Below are 18,504 nucleotides of genomic sequence, written 5' to 3'. Positions count from 1 at the left end.
ATGAGGAGCCTTAATTCACACACTACAGTAATTATACTAGCTAAGGTTATTCAAAGTGCAGTCTTTCAGTCAGGTGTTAATCAACAAGTATTAAAAGCAGAATAAGCAGCTAGACATGAAGGTTCATAAAGGCAAATTGAATCCAGATCTGAAATACTGGTGTTTTTATTTGTTGGCACATTTTTATATTACAATCTTCAGCCCACTGATTTATTCCACAGTCCCAAATGATGAGAAATCAAATTCCAGAGAAGTACACCTTTACTACGAATATGTAGGGAAACTAAAAGGCTGAGGTCATGTTGAGGGAAATGGAAACATATTAGGGTAGTCCAAATAGTTTTTTACAATGAATCACAATTTTTGCCTAGCGGGAGTATTACCCGAATTGCTGGACGGTCCAATTGAAAAAGGATCAAGCTGTTAACCACTATGCCAATGAAATGCTATGCCATGAACACTGTAGAACTGAACATTGAGGCAAAAAACATTTTCACGTGGGTTGTTGCAGAATACTGCCTGGCCACTAGCTGGTGTTAATGGTTTCCCAGTGGTCATGTGATTTCCAGTATCTCTTGTGTTGAAGGACCATGGCCTACGAGCCTTTTAGAAATGCATCCTTCCTACTTTCATTCATCCTCCAGGCTTTCACTGTGCTTTTCATGCTTTGACAGCAGTGCCATCCCTTAGGAAGAGAAATGCATGTATAAATCCCTGTCCACTTCAACTTTCATTGCATTAAAATAAAAGTTAATTGTGATATGGAAAGGGGAAACCATACACTTCACTAAAGCCTAAAGTGTGTCGGAGAGCCTCTAGCTAGAAGACATACATGCATACTAGCTAAAGCGGGACAACACATCTTGTCAGGAACACATTAAAATTGACAACGGTTAAAGAACAAGTAGTCATTCATTGGCTGTTACATGAATATCCATTTTTTTTTTATTTTTTTTTACAGCGCTTGCCTGCCCTTGTACCGATTTTTAGTAGAAGCCCTTTGTCAATCACACAGATTTTCCAGCTCTAAACTAATTGATTATTGAAAGAAAATGGTGGACTTTGAGGGAGGCTGACCACAGAATTGAAATACAGGCCTAAATGTATTCTGCTCTGGGTTTGACAGGTGATATTGGAAAGGATCCGGTCTTCACTAGACAGTTCCAAGACTTTGCCCCCACACATTTCGATGCAGCTCATTTAAAAAGCAATAAATCTAGGTTCAAAGTCCCCGGCCTCTGTGAGAGGGATTCCTGTAGCATTCCTATTGATATGTCATCCACTCAATTTAGTTACACCCTTAAAGATATTTCACATCCATTGCCAATTCGAGAACAGGCCTACATCATTGAGTCTGGGATCGGGGAGAACATAGATAACGCTCCATTTGGAGAGCGAATTAAACAATTATGGGGCAAAAGAGATGACGGGGGAGATGTAGTGGCATGTAAGTGTTGGTTGCCAGAGACTAGGATAATGTCATAACAGCGCAGTGCTGTCTGGTAGACTAGTGGTTTGGAACAGTAATCAGCTGAGAATCTACATTTCGGCCTAAATTAGATTTAAGAGTTACCCGGCCATAGCCGACACCTGCATAGGTGCAATTGCGCTGGATCCGTCAAATCAGTGTGTAGCAGCTCTTGATCAGTCACAATGCCACACCCGTCCAATTTGCGTTAGAAGCTTAGAACAAGAGCCTACACTATTTAGAAATAATGCTCAAATTGAAAATCAGAAAACAAAATAAGGATTTATATCAGCCTAATTAATCGAGGTGTAAATTATCTCTCACATTCCAGTGTTCCAACTTGTAAACAAGGCTACATGGGGTTTCTCTTAATGTGACTCCGTGCAGCCAATGGCAGTGTCCGCTTTAGGTAAAATGCCAGGAGCTGCCAGTGGATTTGACAGCTCTAATGCAGTTCCACACCACCAAAAAAACTGCTATGAAGATGTCGGCTAAAGCGGATGTGTTTGAGTCCTTTGTATGTTAACCGTTCAACTGTGATTAACTTCACTTTATTACCTCGGCCTCAGTTGCACATGGTCTTCATAGAACATCTGAGGCGGCATCTCAGCTGCTTATATAATTTGAGTTATTTTCAACCCCAGCCCTTGTGTATCAAAGTAACTCGTCAACAAAACCTCAAACCAACATCACCGCCTGTTTGGGGATCGAGTCAACTCTACAGCCATGTTGAGCAACATATAGCACTCACACATGCGTCAGAGAAACTGTTTTTGTCATTTGTACACTCACCTTTGTTCTATACAGAAATAAACAATTTACAATACAACAGCTTACATGCTATCTACAGCGCCTCCAGTTTCACAGTATTAAGCCAGCTGCTCCATGCCACATCCAAGGCAAGTATCGCAGGTTGGCTAGAGAGACTTTTGCCAGACGTTTAAGAGAGAGCAAAAAACTATCCAAAAGCATTTTTACATGTTAAAAACAAGGTATCCAACTGTTCAAGGCTTGTTTGTTCTGCATCTTGCCAAGACAGCATTTTAGATTCCATGACTTTGAATGTCAAGCAGGTAGGTATCATGTGTTTGTTTCGGGGATGCAGATTCTATACTAAAAAAAGACCTTACTGAAAAGTCATCTAAAATACCCATCTAGCTGTCTGGTGTGATAAATAAATGCTATGAACAATGTAAACATCTGCTATAAACTGAGGTTAATGTGAGTCGGGAGAATCTGAAAATGTGATTAAGAGTTATGTGTTGGGTGAAGGTAAGTCAGTCCATGGATGGCACTGCAGTCAGTAGTCCTTTCACCCTCTGGAAAATAAATGGAGGAAGACTGCAGTCGTTCACATCATGCAATTCCAAATGATAAAAACGGATACATTTCGGTCGGTAGGGGGATCTGCCAACTGTTTCAGTGTCTAGTGAACCACTATCAACAGACTAGGGGAACATTAAAATAGATATAGACACTGGAGAAATACATTCTCTATAGGAGACTTTGTTCTACATCTTTAGTTGAGTAGACCTTTCTATAGTATATATATTTTTTGCCCAAAATGTAATATTGAAATGGCTGGCTAGCTTCCAGACTAAGGGAAAATGTACAACTTGACAATCGGGTCATAAATCCATGTGGAAAAGGGCCTAGTCTTTCTGATGAAACCTGCAAAATATTAACACCAATAACCACAATCGAGCTAAATGAAGATAATTCAAAGACCTCGGTTACCACAGAAGACTACCCTGCTGCACAATCAGTGTCAGGTCACCCCAATGTGTAAGACAAAACATACCAGTGCTCACGCAAAACAAGTAACTTCCCACAATCTGTCCATTCAGATGACAGAGAACATTTTCTATTGAGCCCGACCGATATATCGGTTCACCGATATTGTCGGCAGATATTGGCCTTCTACCACTATCGAAAGAAAGTTCCACCGATATTCAATAAATAAGATGAAAAATGGGAATCTCATGCTGATCTGAACACTTGCCGCCATTCTCATGATGGGTCATTATCGCAATGTATGAAAACATTTGAAGCATAGTTATTGGACAACTGCTCTCTTGGGATGGTAATTTATGAGAATTCAGTGTGGTGAAAAAACAAGACTCACTTCCCGGCTGTAAAACTGTATATCGGCACATTTTACCCCCCCCCCCCCCCAAAATAAATCAATCGGACCCCCAAAAAAACAACGGTCGAGCTCAAATTTCCTATACTTAAGAGGGAAAACACTCTTTGCCACATTCATTCACAGAAAATAACCAAAATACATAAAATACCACTGAAAGCCTTGAGCTTAAGCACTAAGTATACACTTTTACATCACAACAGTAAAAAGTAGTTCTTGCATTCAATAAACACCACGCTAAGGGCGCGTTAAGGTAGTAGAATGTGGGAGTGAGGGATGCTTCATGCAATTTTCAATACAATAATAACAACAACAACAAAAAAAGGGTCAGAAATTACATTTACAAAGTGTTTCAGAATCTTCAGCCAACACCTGTCAAGTCTGCGCCACAACTCTGGCACAAAAGAGTTGGCAAGGCAACCCATGTTGGTATTTGAGATAAAAAATAATAGAAGTAAGAGAGAGAGTGGTGGCGAGAGCTCCTGGGGATTGTGTCAGCGTTGTGTTTTAGTTATCTGATACCCGACACAGAGCTCTGGTTGATGTTGTAGGTGGGCGAGAGTTCTCCGCCTATCGTGGCCACTAGGGGCGTCCCGTTGCTGGTCAGGCAACCTTCCTTGAGAGGCTCGAAGTAGGTGGCCTGCACAGGCTTGTGACACTGCAACACTTGTATGGCATCGTCTATTTTAAACCAATCCCTTTTTCTCCCTGTTAAAAGGAACATGAACAGACAACTTGTGCTTAACTTAAATGGTAAGACAAACATGAGACAACTATAACCAGAATTCAAACAATCTAGTATAATCAGATTTAAATGAAAGCCACTCACCAATGTTGACAGAGTCCTCCCAATCTTGCAGGACCTCCGTTACGATAAGAATGTAGACGTAGGTTCTGTGCTTCCTCTCTCGGTTCTGTAAGATAGTTAATGTATATCTTTTAAAAATTCAGAACAAAGTCAATATTTCTCTCCACTCCCAAATCACCTTAAGCATGCCTAGGAAGGTCATAAACTCACCTCAAAAATTCCAACTAGACGACCTAAAGTCCCCTTCACACCTGCCTGTTGAAAAAAATAAATAAGGAAGCGAATCAACACACATTTAAGGAACTAATACATCATTATTTCAATCTTAAGGGCCTGTGTCACTGCAGTAATGAATGAGCGATGAATTAGTTGTGTGAAAGATGATTTTTGAAAGGCATCTTCAGGACATATTGTAGCACAGGCTACACACAATTATCCTAATACATACATCAAAAACGGCACACACCAGTACCTCAACGCACCAAAGTTTTACACCTTTACATTTTTATTTAACCAGGTAGGCCAGTTGAGAACAAATTCTAATTTACAACTGCGACCTGGCCAAGATAAAGCAAAGCAGTGCAACACAAAGAACACAGAGTAACACATAGAATAAACAAGCGTACAGTCAAAAACAATAGAAAAGCGTATATACAATGTGTGCAAATGAAGTAAGATTAGGAAGGTAGTGGCAAAATAATTACAATTCAGCAATTAAACACTGGAGTGATAGATGAGCAGAAAATTAACGTGCAAGTAGAGATACTGGGGTGCAAAGGAGCAAAATAAATAAACAACAATATGGGGATGAGGTAGTTGGGTGGGCTATTTACAGATGGGCTATGTACTGGTGCAAGCTGCTCTGACGGCTGATGCTTAAAGTTAGTGAGGGAGATATGACAGTGTTTTGAAGGCGTTTTGTACACGACTCCCGGAGACTGAGGGGTACTGGGCCAGGTTTATATACTACTAGAGGATGCCAGCAGTATGCATCTTCTTCAGGTTCCAGTTTCAGCCTATTAATAAAACCTGGACCCCATAGGCAGTATACCCCAGTATTAATCTCACACTCTTCTTGTCTTCAACCAGATAAAAAAATGGGGAAGAACACCACTGGGCTGATTGGAGAATAGGCAGGGTTTGGATAGCCTAGGCCTAATTATTAAGATTAGACTTCAGTTCCTCTCAACCACCTCCTCTAATCAAAAATGGCCACCCTCCGCATCATAATGAGAACGAGAGTGAAGAACATGAGCATTAGAGCTGCATTCCAATCTATTTGGACTCTGCTGGGTCAGGTCAGTTGAGGACGAGTGGATGTGGACACTGTAGTTTGACTATCTAGGGCTGGGAATTGCCAGGGACCTCCCTACACAATATTATTACGATACTTTGGTGATCATACGATATGTATTGCGATTCTAAATGTATTATGATTCGATATTGTGATTTTATTGCGATTCGACGCTCTAAACATATTGCTCACCATATGACTGCTGCAGAGAGACAAAAGAGCCATGAGAAAACAGTTTTGATCAGTCATGGAAATAAGTGCGGGAAAACAAATACTTTTTAAAATGTATTTTTATAAATGTAACCTTTATTTAAACTAGTCAGTTAAGAACAAATTCTTATTTACACCGGCCTAACCCGGGGGACACTGGGCCAATTGTGCGCCGCCCAATCACGATACAGCCTGGATTCGAACCAGGGTGTCTGTAGTGACGCCTCTAGCACTGAGATGCAGTGCCTTAGACTGCTGCGCCACTCAGGAGCCCAATATATTATATTGTTTTTCCATCTTAAAAAAATAAAGAAAAGGGAGTCAATTTGTTTGACATTGTCAAATTATATCCGATATGTAACTGCATCGACCCGCCCCCCCAAAATCACTACTACGATCCATAACCCTTGACCTGTTCTTATGTCTTTCAGCCCTGGCCGGACTCCACACCAACCAGCATAAGAAGCTGGGTGGTTTGTCAAATAGCCATCAGAATTAGAATGAGGGTTATGACCTATTACAACGGAGTGCACTAAGAGGTTTAAACCAGCAGCAGCACTGGCGATGGGTTTGGAAGGCACTTGCCTATAGATTGGGAGGTATAACGTATACAGGGGAGGGGGTATTTGTAAAAAAGCCACGGGATGTTTTTATCAATACCGTTAACTCTTTCTTTTAAATGTTTAATACATTTCAATGTTCATAGCTACTTTAAGTAAATACCCACAGTCAACTTGCTCAATATGTTAGGGGATGAAGAACATTGCGTTCTTCATTTCAGCGGTCACATTATCATGAAGCTTTTAATAGTCACGTGTCACATGGTGTTTGTTTACAGGCACACTACGACGAGAGACCGGAGCCTTGAGTCACTCACTGTTGGGCAGCATGCGCCAAGCAATCTAATTATAGTATGGAATTCACAACTAAATGTTTGCCAGCTAGATATCTTATAACTATGTGCTAAATGCTCTGCAGTTGTGCCAATTAAGTAGCTAACGTTAGTTCGCTATCTAGCTTCTTTCAAAAATCAAGCATACGTTTGGTAACAACAGAGAATCCCGTCCTGGATCAAGAGCCTTGCTGGCTAATATTATATTTGTACGTGCAGGAAACTGTGAATAGCATTTTTTAGTTACTTGTTTAGGTCAGAAACTCTAGAAAAAATATTTATAATATAATTGTTAGCATTTTACATGTACTTGTTAGCATTGATAACCTTCGGATTACAGAGCATCAGTGGGGTTTGAAAACAGCACTCCTTATCTTCAGTGTCGGTATTACGGAATTTCCCGGTATGGCATAAAGTCGGTATGACAAAACATATTGCTCACCATATGTCTGCTGCAGAGGGACAAGAGAGAGCCATGAGAAAATGATTTTTGATCAGCTCAGCCATGGGAATAAAAGTTCGGAAAACAAATTGGCTCCGTATTTAAAAAGAAGATCGAGAACAAGCTATGACATATACTGGAGTTCTGGTGCAGGCACAGCAAATTAGCACAAAAACAATATCTTGATATGGAAATCTGTATTTTTTTAGTTCACTAGTGTTTATGGGCAGGGGTTGCTGTGGGATTGACTGAGCAAGGTGCTGTTGGTGACAGTAGGGCTGTGGATTTGATTCTAGCATGGTCCCCACATGCTATGATAACTCTAAAAGCGTAGCCTATTTGACTTGAGCCCGTTTTAATCTGTTTTTAATTGTATAATTAGCTTAGCCGTAGTAATTATTGTGTTATCAAATTTTATTAGGTCACGTGCGCCGAATACAACAGTGGAATGCTTACTTACACGAGCCCCTAACCAACAATGCAGTTGAAAATAAATATGGATAAGAATAAGAGATGGATTGATCTACAGCAGTGGTTCACAAACTTTTTATAGTCCCGTACCCCTTCAAACACCAGCTGCGTACCCCCTCTAGCACCAGGGTCAGCGCACTCTCAAATGTTGTTTTTTGCAATCATTGTAAGCCTGCCACACACACACACACGATACGATACATTTAAACATAAGAATGAGTGTGAGCTTGACACAACCTGGATCTTGGGAAGTGACACAGAGCTCTTATAGGAAAAGGGCACAAATAATACAATTATCAATCATTTAGCTCTTTACTTAGCCATCTTACATATAAAACCTTATTTGTTCATCAAAAATTGTGAATAACTCACCACAGGTTAATGAGAATAGTGTGCTTGAAAGGATACACATAACTCTGTATTGGAGAGAGTCTCAGTCTTTAATCCCTTTCCACACAGTCTGTGCCTGTTTTTAGTTTTCATGCTAGTGAGGACCGAGAATCCACTCTCACATAGGTAAGTGGTAGGGCTGGGCGATATGGCCACAATCCCATATCCCGATATAGGTCATTTCATATCCCAATAACGATACAGATCGATATAGCGCATTCTGTAAATTCAATGAATAAATAGTTTATATAAAATGACCACATGTGAAGGCCTATTTTTTGAATTACATTTTGAATTATACTCAACAAATAGAAGGTACTTACTCATATTTGATTATTTCCCCCTTTTTTCTCCCCAGTTTCATGGTATCCAATTGCTAGTAGTTACAGTCTTGTCTCATCGCTGCAACTCCCGTACGGACTAGGGAGAGGCGAAGGTCGAGAGCCATGCGTCCTCCGAAACACAAGCCGCACTGCTTCTTGACAATGCACATCTAACCCGGAAGCCAGCCGCACCAATGTGTCGGAGGAAACACTGTACACCTGGTCAGCGTGCACTGCGCCTGGCCCGCCACAGGAGTCGCTAGTGCGCACTGAGACAAGGATATCCCTGCCGGCCAAACCCTCCCTAAACCGAACGACCCGGGGACAAATGTGCGCCGTCCCATGGGCCTCCCGGTCGCGGCCGGCTGCGACAGAGCCTGGGCTCGAACCCAGAATCTCTGGTGGCACAGCTAGCATTGCGATGCAGTGCCTTAGACCACTATTATTTCCCCTTTTATTTAGAACCTTTGTGCAAATTTTCAATTAAGCATGTAACAAAATATTAAATATTAATGTATAAAATCTAAAGGGGTAAATAGAAAACACTTCAACTATAGATGCAAACAAAATAAATATAGGCCTAAAAATAAATATTTATATTTTTGGGGGCTTGCCAGTTTTGCATGTTATTTTGGCATCAATACGTGTCACATATCAATTTGCATTTGGTACCTTGGGTTGAGTGTTAGCACCAACTCACGAAACCCCCATTTCTCGACCGTGTAAAACGGGGCCATTTCTTTGCAGATGTAATTTGTAACGGTTATCTCCTTCCATCTTCGCGATTCTTTGCCATATGGGGTGCCAAGGGCAAACGCCTCTTGCAACGTCAGTCGGGGGTTTGTTTTGAGCACTCGACTGTACTTTTTGGGTCTCATTCGTAGACCCTCTCCATACTCTTTCGTATGATTCTTGCATAGGTGGTAAAAGAGGTTAGTGGTGTTTCAGCCTGTTGTCGGGACCAGCCTGCGGCATATTGTGCAGAAGACGGTTTTCTGGTCCGTGTCAGACTTCTCATACACAAACCATATCCATGCGACCGAAGTAGCCCCTTTTAGGTACGAGCGCCGTGTCTCCCTGCCACGTTCACTCTCCTCCATGTTTGTTTGTGTTGAACATTTCCTTCCACATGGCACGTGTGGAAGGCAAAGCGTCGTCCAAAAGACAAAAAATATTGCCGTAAAGAGTGATTTGCGAAACAACGATATAAACAATAGCGCATAATATGAAACGATAGAAAAACATCTATCGTCACACGATACATATCGTCATGTCGCCCAGCCCTAGTACGTGGTTGCAAAGGGCATCAGTGTCTTAACAGCGGGATTTGCCAAGGCAGGATACTCTGAGCGCAGCCCAATCCAGAAATATGTCAGGGGCTTTTGATTAAATAAAAAGTTCACAGAACCACTTGTTACAATTTCAATGAGGCTCTCTTGTTCAGATATAGGTAAGTGGACTGGAGGCAGGGCATGACAGGGATAACAAATCCAGTTGTGTCATCAGTTTCGGGAAAGTACCTGCGTAATTGCGCACCCAACTCACTCAGGTGCTATATCACATTTGACATTGTCCATAAGCTTGAGTCCTTGTTAATGCAGACAGAGAAGAGCTCCAAATTCTTAAATCATATCCTTAATTTTGTCCCGCACATTGAATATAGTTGCGAAGAGTCCCTGTAATCCTAGATTCAGATCATTCAGGCGAGAAAAAACATCACCCAGATAGGCCAGTCGTGTGAGAAACTCATCATCATGCAAGCGGTCAGACAAGTGAAAATTATGGGCAGTAAAGAAAACTTTAAGCTCATCTCTCAATTTAAAAAATAACGTGTCAATACTTTGCCCCTTGATAACCAGCGCACTTCTGTATGTTGTAAAAGCGTTACATGGTCACTGCCCATATCATTGAATAGTGCAGAAAATACATGTGAGTTCAGGGGCCTTGCTTTAACAAAGTTAACCATTTTCACTGCAGTGTCCAAAACGTCTTTCAAGCTATCAGGCATTCCCTTGGCAGCAACAGCCTCTCAGTGGATGCTGCAGTGTGCCCAAGTGGCGTCGGGAGCAACTGCTTGCACACGCATTACCACTCCACTAGGTCTCCCTGTCATGGCTTTTGCACCATCAGTACAGATACCAACACATCTTGACCACCAAAGTCCATTAGATGTCACAAAGCTGTCCAGTACTTTATAAATATCCTCTCCTGTTGTCCTGGTTTCCAGTGGTTTGCAGAAGAGGATGTCTTTCTTAATTGAACCCCCCCAAAAATGTAACAGACATATACCAGGAGCTGTGCCAGGCCCGCCTCGCCTGTTGACTCATCCAGCTCTAACGCATAGAATTCACAAGCTTGTATGCGAAGCAGTAATTGTTTCAAAACATCTCCTGCCATGTCACTGATGCGTCGTGAAACAGTGCTGTTTGATGATGGCATTGTCTATTGTTCTTTTGGCCATTTCCCCCAGCCATATCCGTGGCAGCAGGAAGAATTACGCCCTCCATGGTAGTATGGGACTTCCCTGTCCTAGCCACTCGGTAGCTCACCATATAAGACGCTTCTAGCCCATTCTTATTAATGGCACCTATTGCTTTTATACATGTCTTACTACTCTAAAGTAGTCTTAATTCTCGCTCAAAAAACTCCTGTGGCTTATTTTTCAAATTGGCATATTTTGTTTCTAAATGTCTGCGCAAGAGTCAAGGTTTCATCAAGTTGTGAGACAGTACTTTTGCACACATATGCACTGTGGCTGAGGAAAGGCACTACTCCCAATAGAAATGAACCCCAAATCAATGTAGTTCTCATAATATTTGCGCCTCTTCGATGGTCTAACGTTCCCGTCTGTTGTTCGGTGCTTTCCCGGGTAAGGGGGCAGTAGCTCTTCGGCTGCATCAAAATTCACAACTGTCAGTGTCCATGCTAGCTGGGCTAACAACAAATGTAGAATTACTGATGATAGCATTGGATGTGCTCGTGGAAGCAGAACAACTTGTGTCATCGACAGGTGCAGTACTGCTGGTAGTAGCAGTACTACCAGTAGAGCTGGTATGTGTCTCTATGAACATGGGCCTTTTTTTAACCACTTATCAATTTTCGAGCAAATGGAATGAGCAGCAGCTACATACGGACCGTTAGTGGAATTCCTGCGAGAGAGTAACGGTTAATGTGATTGGATGTTAATTATTTGACAAGGCTACTTGTATTTGACATTGTGTTGTTATTTCACTGAACACTATATGGTTTAATTGTATTTTTGGGAAGTGAAACGAGGCTACTCAGGTGAGAAAAAAAAACTCACCCAAATGTATAGCTCCGTTGGAAAATATAAAACGGACTGTTTGAATTTTTAAACTTTATTTAATTTTTTATTTCACAGTTGGGCTAGTTGAGAACAAGTTCTCATTTACAACTGCAACCTGGCCAAGATAAAGCAAAGCAGTGCGACACAACAACACAGAGTTACACATGGAATAAACATAGTCAATAATACAATAGAAAAAGTCTATATACAGTGTGTGCAAATGAGGTAGGATAAGGGTTAGGGTTAGGCCATAAGGCCATAAATAGGCAATAGTGGCAAAATAATTCCAATATAGCAATTAAACACTGGAGTGAAATATTTGCAGAAGATGAGTGTACAAGTAGAGATACTGGGGTGCAAAGGAGCAAAATAAATAAAATGAATAACAGTATGGGGATGAGGTAGTTGGATGGGCTATGCACAGGTGCAGTGATCTGTGAGCTGCTCTGACAGCTGGTGCTTAAAGCTAGTGAGGGAGATATGAGTCTCCAGCTTCAGTGATTTTTGCAGTTCGTTCCAGTCATTGGCAGCAGAGAACTGGAAGGAATGGCGGCCGAAGGAGGAATTGGCATTGGGGGTGACCAGGAAAATATACCTGCTGGAGCGCGTGCTACAGGTGGGGTGGGTGCTGCTACGGGTGGGTGCTGCTATGGTGACCAGTGAGCTGAGATAAGGCAGGGCTTTACCTAGCAAAGACTTATCAATGACCTGGAGCCAGTGGATTTGGCTCCATTCCACTATTGGTTAGAGCCTGAAAGTAAGCATTTCACTATTGTATTCGGCGTACGTGACAAATAACATTTGATTTGAATATGAAACGAGGGCCAGCCAACGAGAGCATACAGGTCGCAGTGGTGGGTAGTATATGGGGCTTTGGTGACAAAACAGATGGCACTATGATAGCCTTCAACACTCTGCTCAGCAAATTGGATGCAGGCTATTTTGTAAATGACATCGCCGAAGTCAAGGATCGGTAGGATAGTCAGTTTTATGAGTGAAGGATGCTTTGTTGCGAAATAGGAAGCCAATTCTATAATTAATTTGGGATTGCAGATGCTTAATGTGAGTCTGGAAGGATATTTAATTTTTTGGGAATACCTGCTCTACGGCAACTGAATTAGAAAGGACGTCTGCATCTTTGTAGTGACTGGGTGTATTGATACACCATCCAAAGTGTAATTAATTAAGAACTTCATCATACTCAGAGATATTCCATGTCTGCTTTTGTTTTAACCCATCTACCAATAGGTGCCTTTCTTAGCGAGGCATTGGAAAACCTCCCCGGTCTTTGTGGTTGAATCTGTGTTTAAAATTCACTGCTTGGCTGAGGATCCTTACAGATAATTGTATTTGTTGGGTACAGAGATGAGGTAGTCGTTTAAAAAAAACACATTAAACACTATTATCGCACACAGAGGGCAAGTATGTGATTTATTAAGCACATTTATATTCCTTAACTTATTTAGGCTTGCCATAACAAAGGGTTTGAAGACATTTCAGCTTTTCATTTAATTAAATCAGTCAAAAAATGTTTTTAGATACATTATTCCACTTTGACATTATAGGGTATTATGTGTAAGCAATTGAATCCATTCAGGGGTAACAACAACATTTGGAAAAAGTCAAGGTGTGTGAATACTTGCTGAAGGCACTGCAGGTATTGTGATATTGTATTTTGTCAACACCTTAAGAGACTGTGCTACTGATGTGATGTCTACACACACAAAACACTGTGCCCGACGGAAAATCAATGGGCAAGCCAAGCCAGAGATGTCCACTCAGCTGCTAGACTTATGTCTAACTTACTGAGCAGTGAGCAGCCAGGGTAGGAGACGATATCAGCATCCTGCGAGGGATGACTGCTGTGAACCATAAGACTGTTAATCAAATGGCCACCCGGACTATTTACATTGCAACCCCCCCCCCCCCCCCCCGGTTTTTACACTGCTGATACTCGCTGTTTATTATCTATGTATAGTCACTTTATTCCTACTAACCAGTACCACCGCACATTGACTTGGTACCGGTACCCCCTGTATATAGCCTCATTATTTTATTGTGTTACTTTTTTACTTAAAAAAAAAAAAAAAAAAAACTTTAGTTTAATTAGTAAATATTTTATTAACTCCATTGTTGGTTAAGGTCTTGTAAGTAAGCATTTCACTGCATGTATTCGGCACATGTGAAAACTTAAATTAGATTGGAGTACAGCGCTCAGTCTGCTCTTTATTCTCTATCTAATGACCCACTAAAGACTGTCTATCAGGTGGTGAAATCAAACACCCTGTCCCAGTCTGGCTGTTGGACAACTTTCTGAGATGCTACATCAAGTAGCCTAGGCCTAGCGCTGGAAAGTTTTTGCAGCACATTAGCTTACATTTACTGATAGATTAATTAATTAACCTACATGGCTATAGAACAACAAATTCATAGTTTTCCCACTTCATCAGGTGGTGAATAATATAGCCAGCCTGCACAAAGATGTCAGAAAATTCTGAGAGTCAAAAATAAAATTGGATCATTCTGGATACTATTTTGCCAGGTTGCACATGAAAATAACAATAATGCATTCCCTGTATATTTTAGATGAAATAGCTTACTTTTTAAAATCATAGGCTACCATCTCAGTAATCTTACTTGGCACTGGTATTTTTGTCTAGAGCCCTGTGCTAATGTAACGTAAATGTCCATTAAAACTTTTTATTTATCGTTATTGAGCAAAAATAGTTACATTTATAGCAATATGACTTTGTCCATATCGCCCAGCTCTAGCACCCCCCCCAAAAATAATTTTGCATAATTTCTCTCTTATTTATCGTTATCTAAAAATGTTTTATCGGAATATGGATTTTTGTTCATATCGCCAGCTCTAAAACATCATGACATACCTCCCTAATAGAATGAATCTGCTGATTATTTTCTAAAACCTAATTCTTAGTTGGAGAAGCCCTTCTTGGCAACAGAGAAACCCTCTTCATCCCCCCCGGTGAAGAAAAGTCCCTGGGCTCAAATGTAAATATTGAATCGTCATGGTTCAATTACAGTGACTAGGCATCAACGTTGAAATACAGAATAGGCTACATTCTGCGTTACATGTCAACACGCGCAAATGTTAGCACATACCCATAGACTTCTAGCCATTGTGCTAACACTAGTTAGCATTGGCTCACACAACTACCTCCTAACTTCCTTCATACTGGACAGACATAAAAAAAGGTCTTCTGACTCTGGGGGGGGGGGGGGGGGGTAGATTAAGGGCCTCCCAGAAGTATCCCTTTAAAGAGATTCTTTGGTACCTTTGAATACATTTTAGCCAGTAGTTCTGAAAGTAGCGCTAGGAGCCAAAAGTGGTCCCCAAAAGCTGCACACTAAGTCACATATGTGCAGATAAGTGCACCATGTTATTGCTCTCTCTCTCTCTGCTGTGTGAGCATCTTGCTAGCTGTCACTCAAATGGCGAGGAGCTGAAGCTTATTGGCAGGAACTTGAATTGCTAGGGGGTAGGTCCATGGGGGGGGGGGGGGAATGGCACTGAACAGCTTCCAGTAAACAGGTGCTTTCAGATTTGGAATTTTGTGATTATGCACGTATGAACTACACATTAACACATTTAGCCAGAAGCGGGAGGTAAAAATAAATAAAAAATACTAGTCGCCAAACTCCCTTTGGCACCAACATTCCTGTCTGCTTAGCTACTGTGGATGCAGCCTTTATATTCTCAGCACACATAAACAGAGACACATAAAGACCAACTGCACCGCCCAAAGTGGATGTGTTTTGACCAACATGGATTAACATGTGTTGAAACGCAAAACGTAGAGCGATCTTTCAACAAGCTATATCAAGGTAAAAAGCCTACTCACATTGCCAAATCTCAACAACTTGTTGCCATTTATAATCAAGGGGTGTGGTTTGCAGGAAAAAAAAATATTTTGTGTGGCTTTTGTCTACCCCAAAAGCCACACCTAAAACAAAGAGAGCAACATCTCTAATATCCATAACAATTATGGAAGACACCTACAGGTTCCGTCAAATGTGGGGATACAGGGAGGGAATATAGTTTGAATGATTGCAGTCAATGAAATGAGAGGGAAAGAAGCTAACCTCTTCACAGACTTCTCGTGCTGCAGCTACATTGGGCTCCTCTTCTGGCTCCATCCCTCCACCAGGGACGATCCACTTGTCTGGATGCCGACTACTACTCACCAACAGTACCTGCAGCAAGAGGATACAGCATTGAGCACCGTCGATCAAATCCAGAGCTTCAGGTTTCAATGTAAACACAGTAGAGCGTGTTGTTGAGACCACTTCTCTACTGTGTTGATGAAAACGCCAGTCATATTCAAATGACACCTGACATGCACGTGTCAAAAGTAATTCCACAGAGGGCCAAGTGTATGCAAGTTTTTGCTCCTCCCTTGTACTTGATTGATGCATTAAGGGCACGAATTAGTAAGGAACTCCCCTCACCTGGTTGTTTAGGTCTTAATTGAATTAGGAAAAAAACTGCAGACACTAGGCCCTCCATGGAATGAGCTTGACACCCCTGGCCTAATGCATATAGTTATTATGCATGCATAATTTAGGCATAGCTCCCTCACATACACAAGCAAGACACATTACTACCAATGGCGTGTGTAGAGCTATATAAATCATTGATTACCACAGACAGTGATGACAGATGGTTTGGTGACACTGACTTGTCTTTAGCTAGGTTGGCACCCATAATATAGGCCATATGAGTGATGCAATGTGTTATTAGCTGACCTCCAGGTAAAACAACTAGTAGACTTATTCAAGTGATTTGTTAGCTAGATTGAAGGAATAACTGGGCAGGTAGCTAGTTTGATCACAAGCACGGTTAGGTCGTTGTAGTTCCAGTCAAGTTACCTGTTGCTAGTCCGATCCAAGCAAAGGAAGGCCCATAGCTAGCTAATTAGCTAACGGTAGCTATCCATCTAGCAAATGTTGCTAAATAACTAGTAGTTGGCGCTAGCTAAATTCATTTTAATGACGAATCGACATTAGTTTTGAGCCATTGACAATGTTACTAAACATTGATTGTCATAGTGTTTAATGTGATCATTATAACCAGAAATATACTAGCTAACGTTAGCTAGCATTAACAATATGTTAGCTAGATATCAAGAAGATACAGTGCTGACTAGCGCACTGGTTATCATGTTACTCTAGCAGCTAACGTTAATTGGCTACGCGTTAGTTAGCCTAGCTGGCTAGGTAACCAACAATGTGGCAAGTAACTAGCTAGTAATATTTGTACTGTTTGGTTAGCCGCAACGAGTTAACTAGCTAGCTAGATATAATAAAATACCCCACTCGTTGTAGTTACCAGCTACAAAGATAGCTGGCTAGTTAGTTAGCTCAATATTTGGCTAGCTATCAAAACGTTATCTAGCTAGATATCCCTGGGTGGTTGACCTGTACGCTGAATCAACAAAACAAACCAACACACCAAAACCAGTAGCTAACAGTTAGCTAAGTTGCATTCCTAATTAGCAAATGACAAACACTAGCTAGCTATAGCTATTTTGGTTTTCCTGAACTGCGGCCCACCCTATAGCCCTGCATCCTCGTCCTCACCTCCTCTTCACTTTCACTCCTAAAGCACAGACAGGCGGCCCGCTTCTTGTAGCCATCCCCATCGTATGTCCGGGTTTGATTTGACTTTAACTTCATCATTTCGGGCTACCAATGGACCAAAACTGTAATTCAAACACTGGGAAAGCCGCTGTCTTCGATGCAACGTCCTCCTATGGGTAACACCGGCGTTTTATTAAAATAAATAACTTATTCGCTTCATTTTCACAAGCATAGGCGCTTCTCCAGCACGGTCGCCATTATGAAGATAACTGCGTAATCAACGTAACAAGGCACATTTGAACGAAATTGGCTTTAGGATAGTACGTATCTTATTTTGAGGAATACGGCATCGAATTACGAAAAAACGAAACTAAGTAGAGAATTTACGAAAATGACGCTGGTTTCGCGGAGGACGCAATTGCGGGACGCAATTCAGGGCGTTCCTGCATGTGCGTCCGAGCAGAACCCACCCGAATGCTCGGACGCCTCCATGCGGTCGGGTAGGCTGTTTGGAGCGTTTACCCGACATCATTTTAAAAATAATAACAGTTATTATTATGTCCCCCCACTTCTAAAGCCTAAGTTGCATACTCACTTTCACCGTCACCACATACACTGCTGCTACTGTCTATGATCTATTCTGTTGCTTAGTCACTCTACCACTACCTATATGTATATAGCTACCTCAATTACCTTATACCAGTGGTGGAAAAAGTACCCAATTATCATACTTGAGAAAAAGTAAAGATATCTTAATAGAAAATCACTCAAGTAAAAGTGAAAATCATCCATTAAAATACTACTTGAGTAAAAGTTTTTGGTTTAGAAAAATAGTTAAGTATATTTGAGCAATCACATTAAAAGTAAAAGTATAAATCCCTTCAAATGATTAAGCAAACCAGACGACATAATTAATTAACAATTTTTTATAACACATAGCCAGGGCCGTACTCCAACACTCAGACATAATTTACAAACAAAGCATTTGTGTATAGTGAGTCCGTCAGATCAGAGGTAGTGTGTGAATTGGGCCATCTTGCTGTCCTGCTAAGCATTCAAAATGTAATTAGTACTTTGGTGTGTCAGAGAAAATGTATGGAGTAAAAAGTACATTATTTTCTTTAGGAATGTAGTGAAGTAAAAGTAAAAGTAGTC

At 41.2% G+C, this 18,504-nt stretch overlaps 1 protein-coding gene across 2 annotated transcripts; it reads right to left on the bottom strand.

The window, feature by feature from the left end:
* Positions 1 to 149: 149 nt before the first annotated feature.
* Positions 150 to 17,769, bottom strand: nudt3 (Diphosphoinositol polyphosphate phosphohydrolase 1). 2 transcript variants are annotated; one of them, XM_021567437.3, is made up of 5 exons: positions 17,323 to 17,769; positions 15,853 to 15,963; positions 4,630 to 4,674; positions 4,441 to 4,525; positions 150 to 4,319 (listed from the first exon to the last, which is right to left on the bottom strand). In XM_021567437.3, the coding sequence occupies exons 1-5, from the start codon at positions 17,446 to 17,448 to the stop codon at positions 4,123 to 4,125; spliced, it is 564 nt and encodes a 187-aa protein (XP_021423112.1). In that variant the 5' UTR covers positions 17,449 to 17,769; the 3' UTR covers positions 150 to 4,122.
* Between the last annotated feature and the right edge of the window lie 735 nt (positions 17,770 to 18,504).

The sequence above is a fragment of the Oncorhynchus mykiss genome, chromosome 17 (assembly GCF_057628025.1).
Source record: "Oncorhynchus mykiss isolate SJ-2025 chromosome 17, ASM5762802v1, whole genome shotgun sequence".
NCBI classification, from domain to species: Eukaryota; Metazoa; Chordata; class Actinopteri; order Salmoniformes; family Salmonidae; genus Oncorhynchus; species Oncorhynchus mykiss.
The sequence above is the reverse complement of the archived record's forward strand: the minus strand, read 5'-3'. Positions and strand labels throughout refer to the sequence as shown.

Coding starts and splice junctions, on each gene's coding strand:
- nudt3 (XM_021567437.3), bottom strand. CDS start 17,448: ATGATGAAGTTAAAGTCAAATCAAACCCGGACATACGATGGGGATGGC. Junction 4,675..15,852: donor CACGAGAAGTCTGTGAAGAG/GTTAGCTTCTTT, acceptor TTTTTTCAACAG/GCAGGTGTGAAGGGGACTTT. Junction 4,526..4,629: donor GTCTAGTTGGAATTTTTGAG/GTGAGTTTATGA, acceptor ACTATCTTACAG/AACCGAGAGAGGAAGCACAG.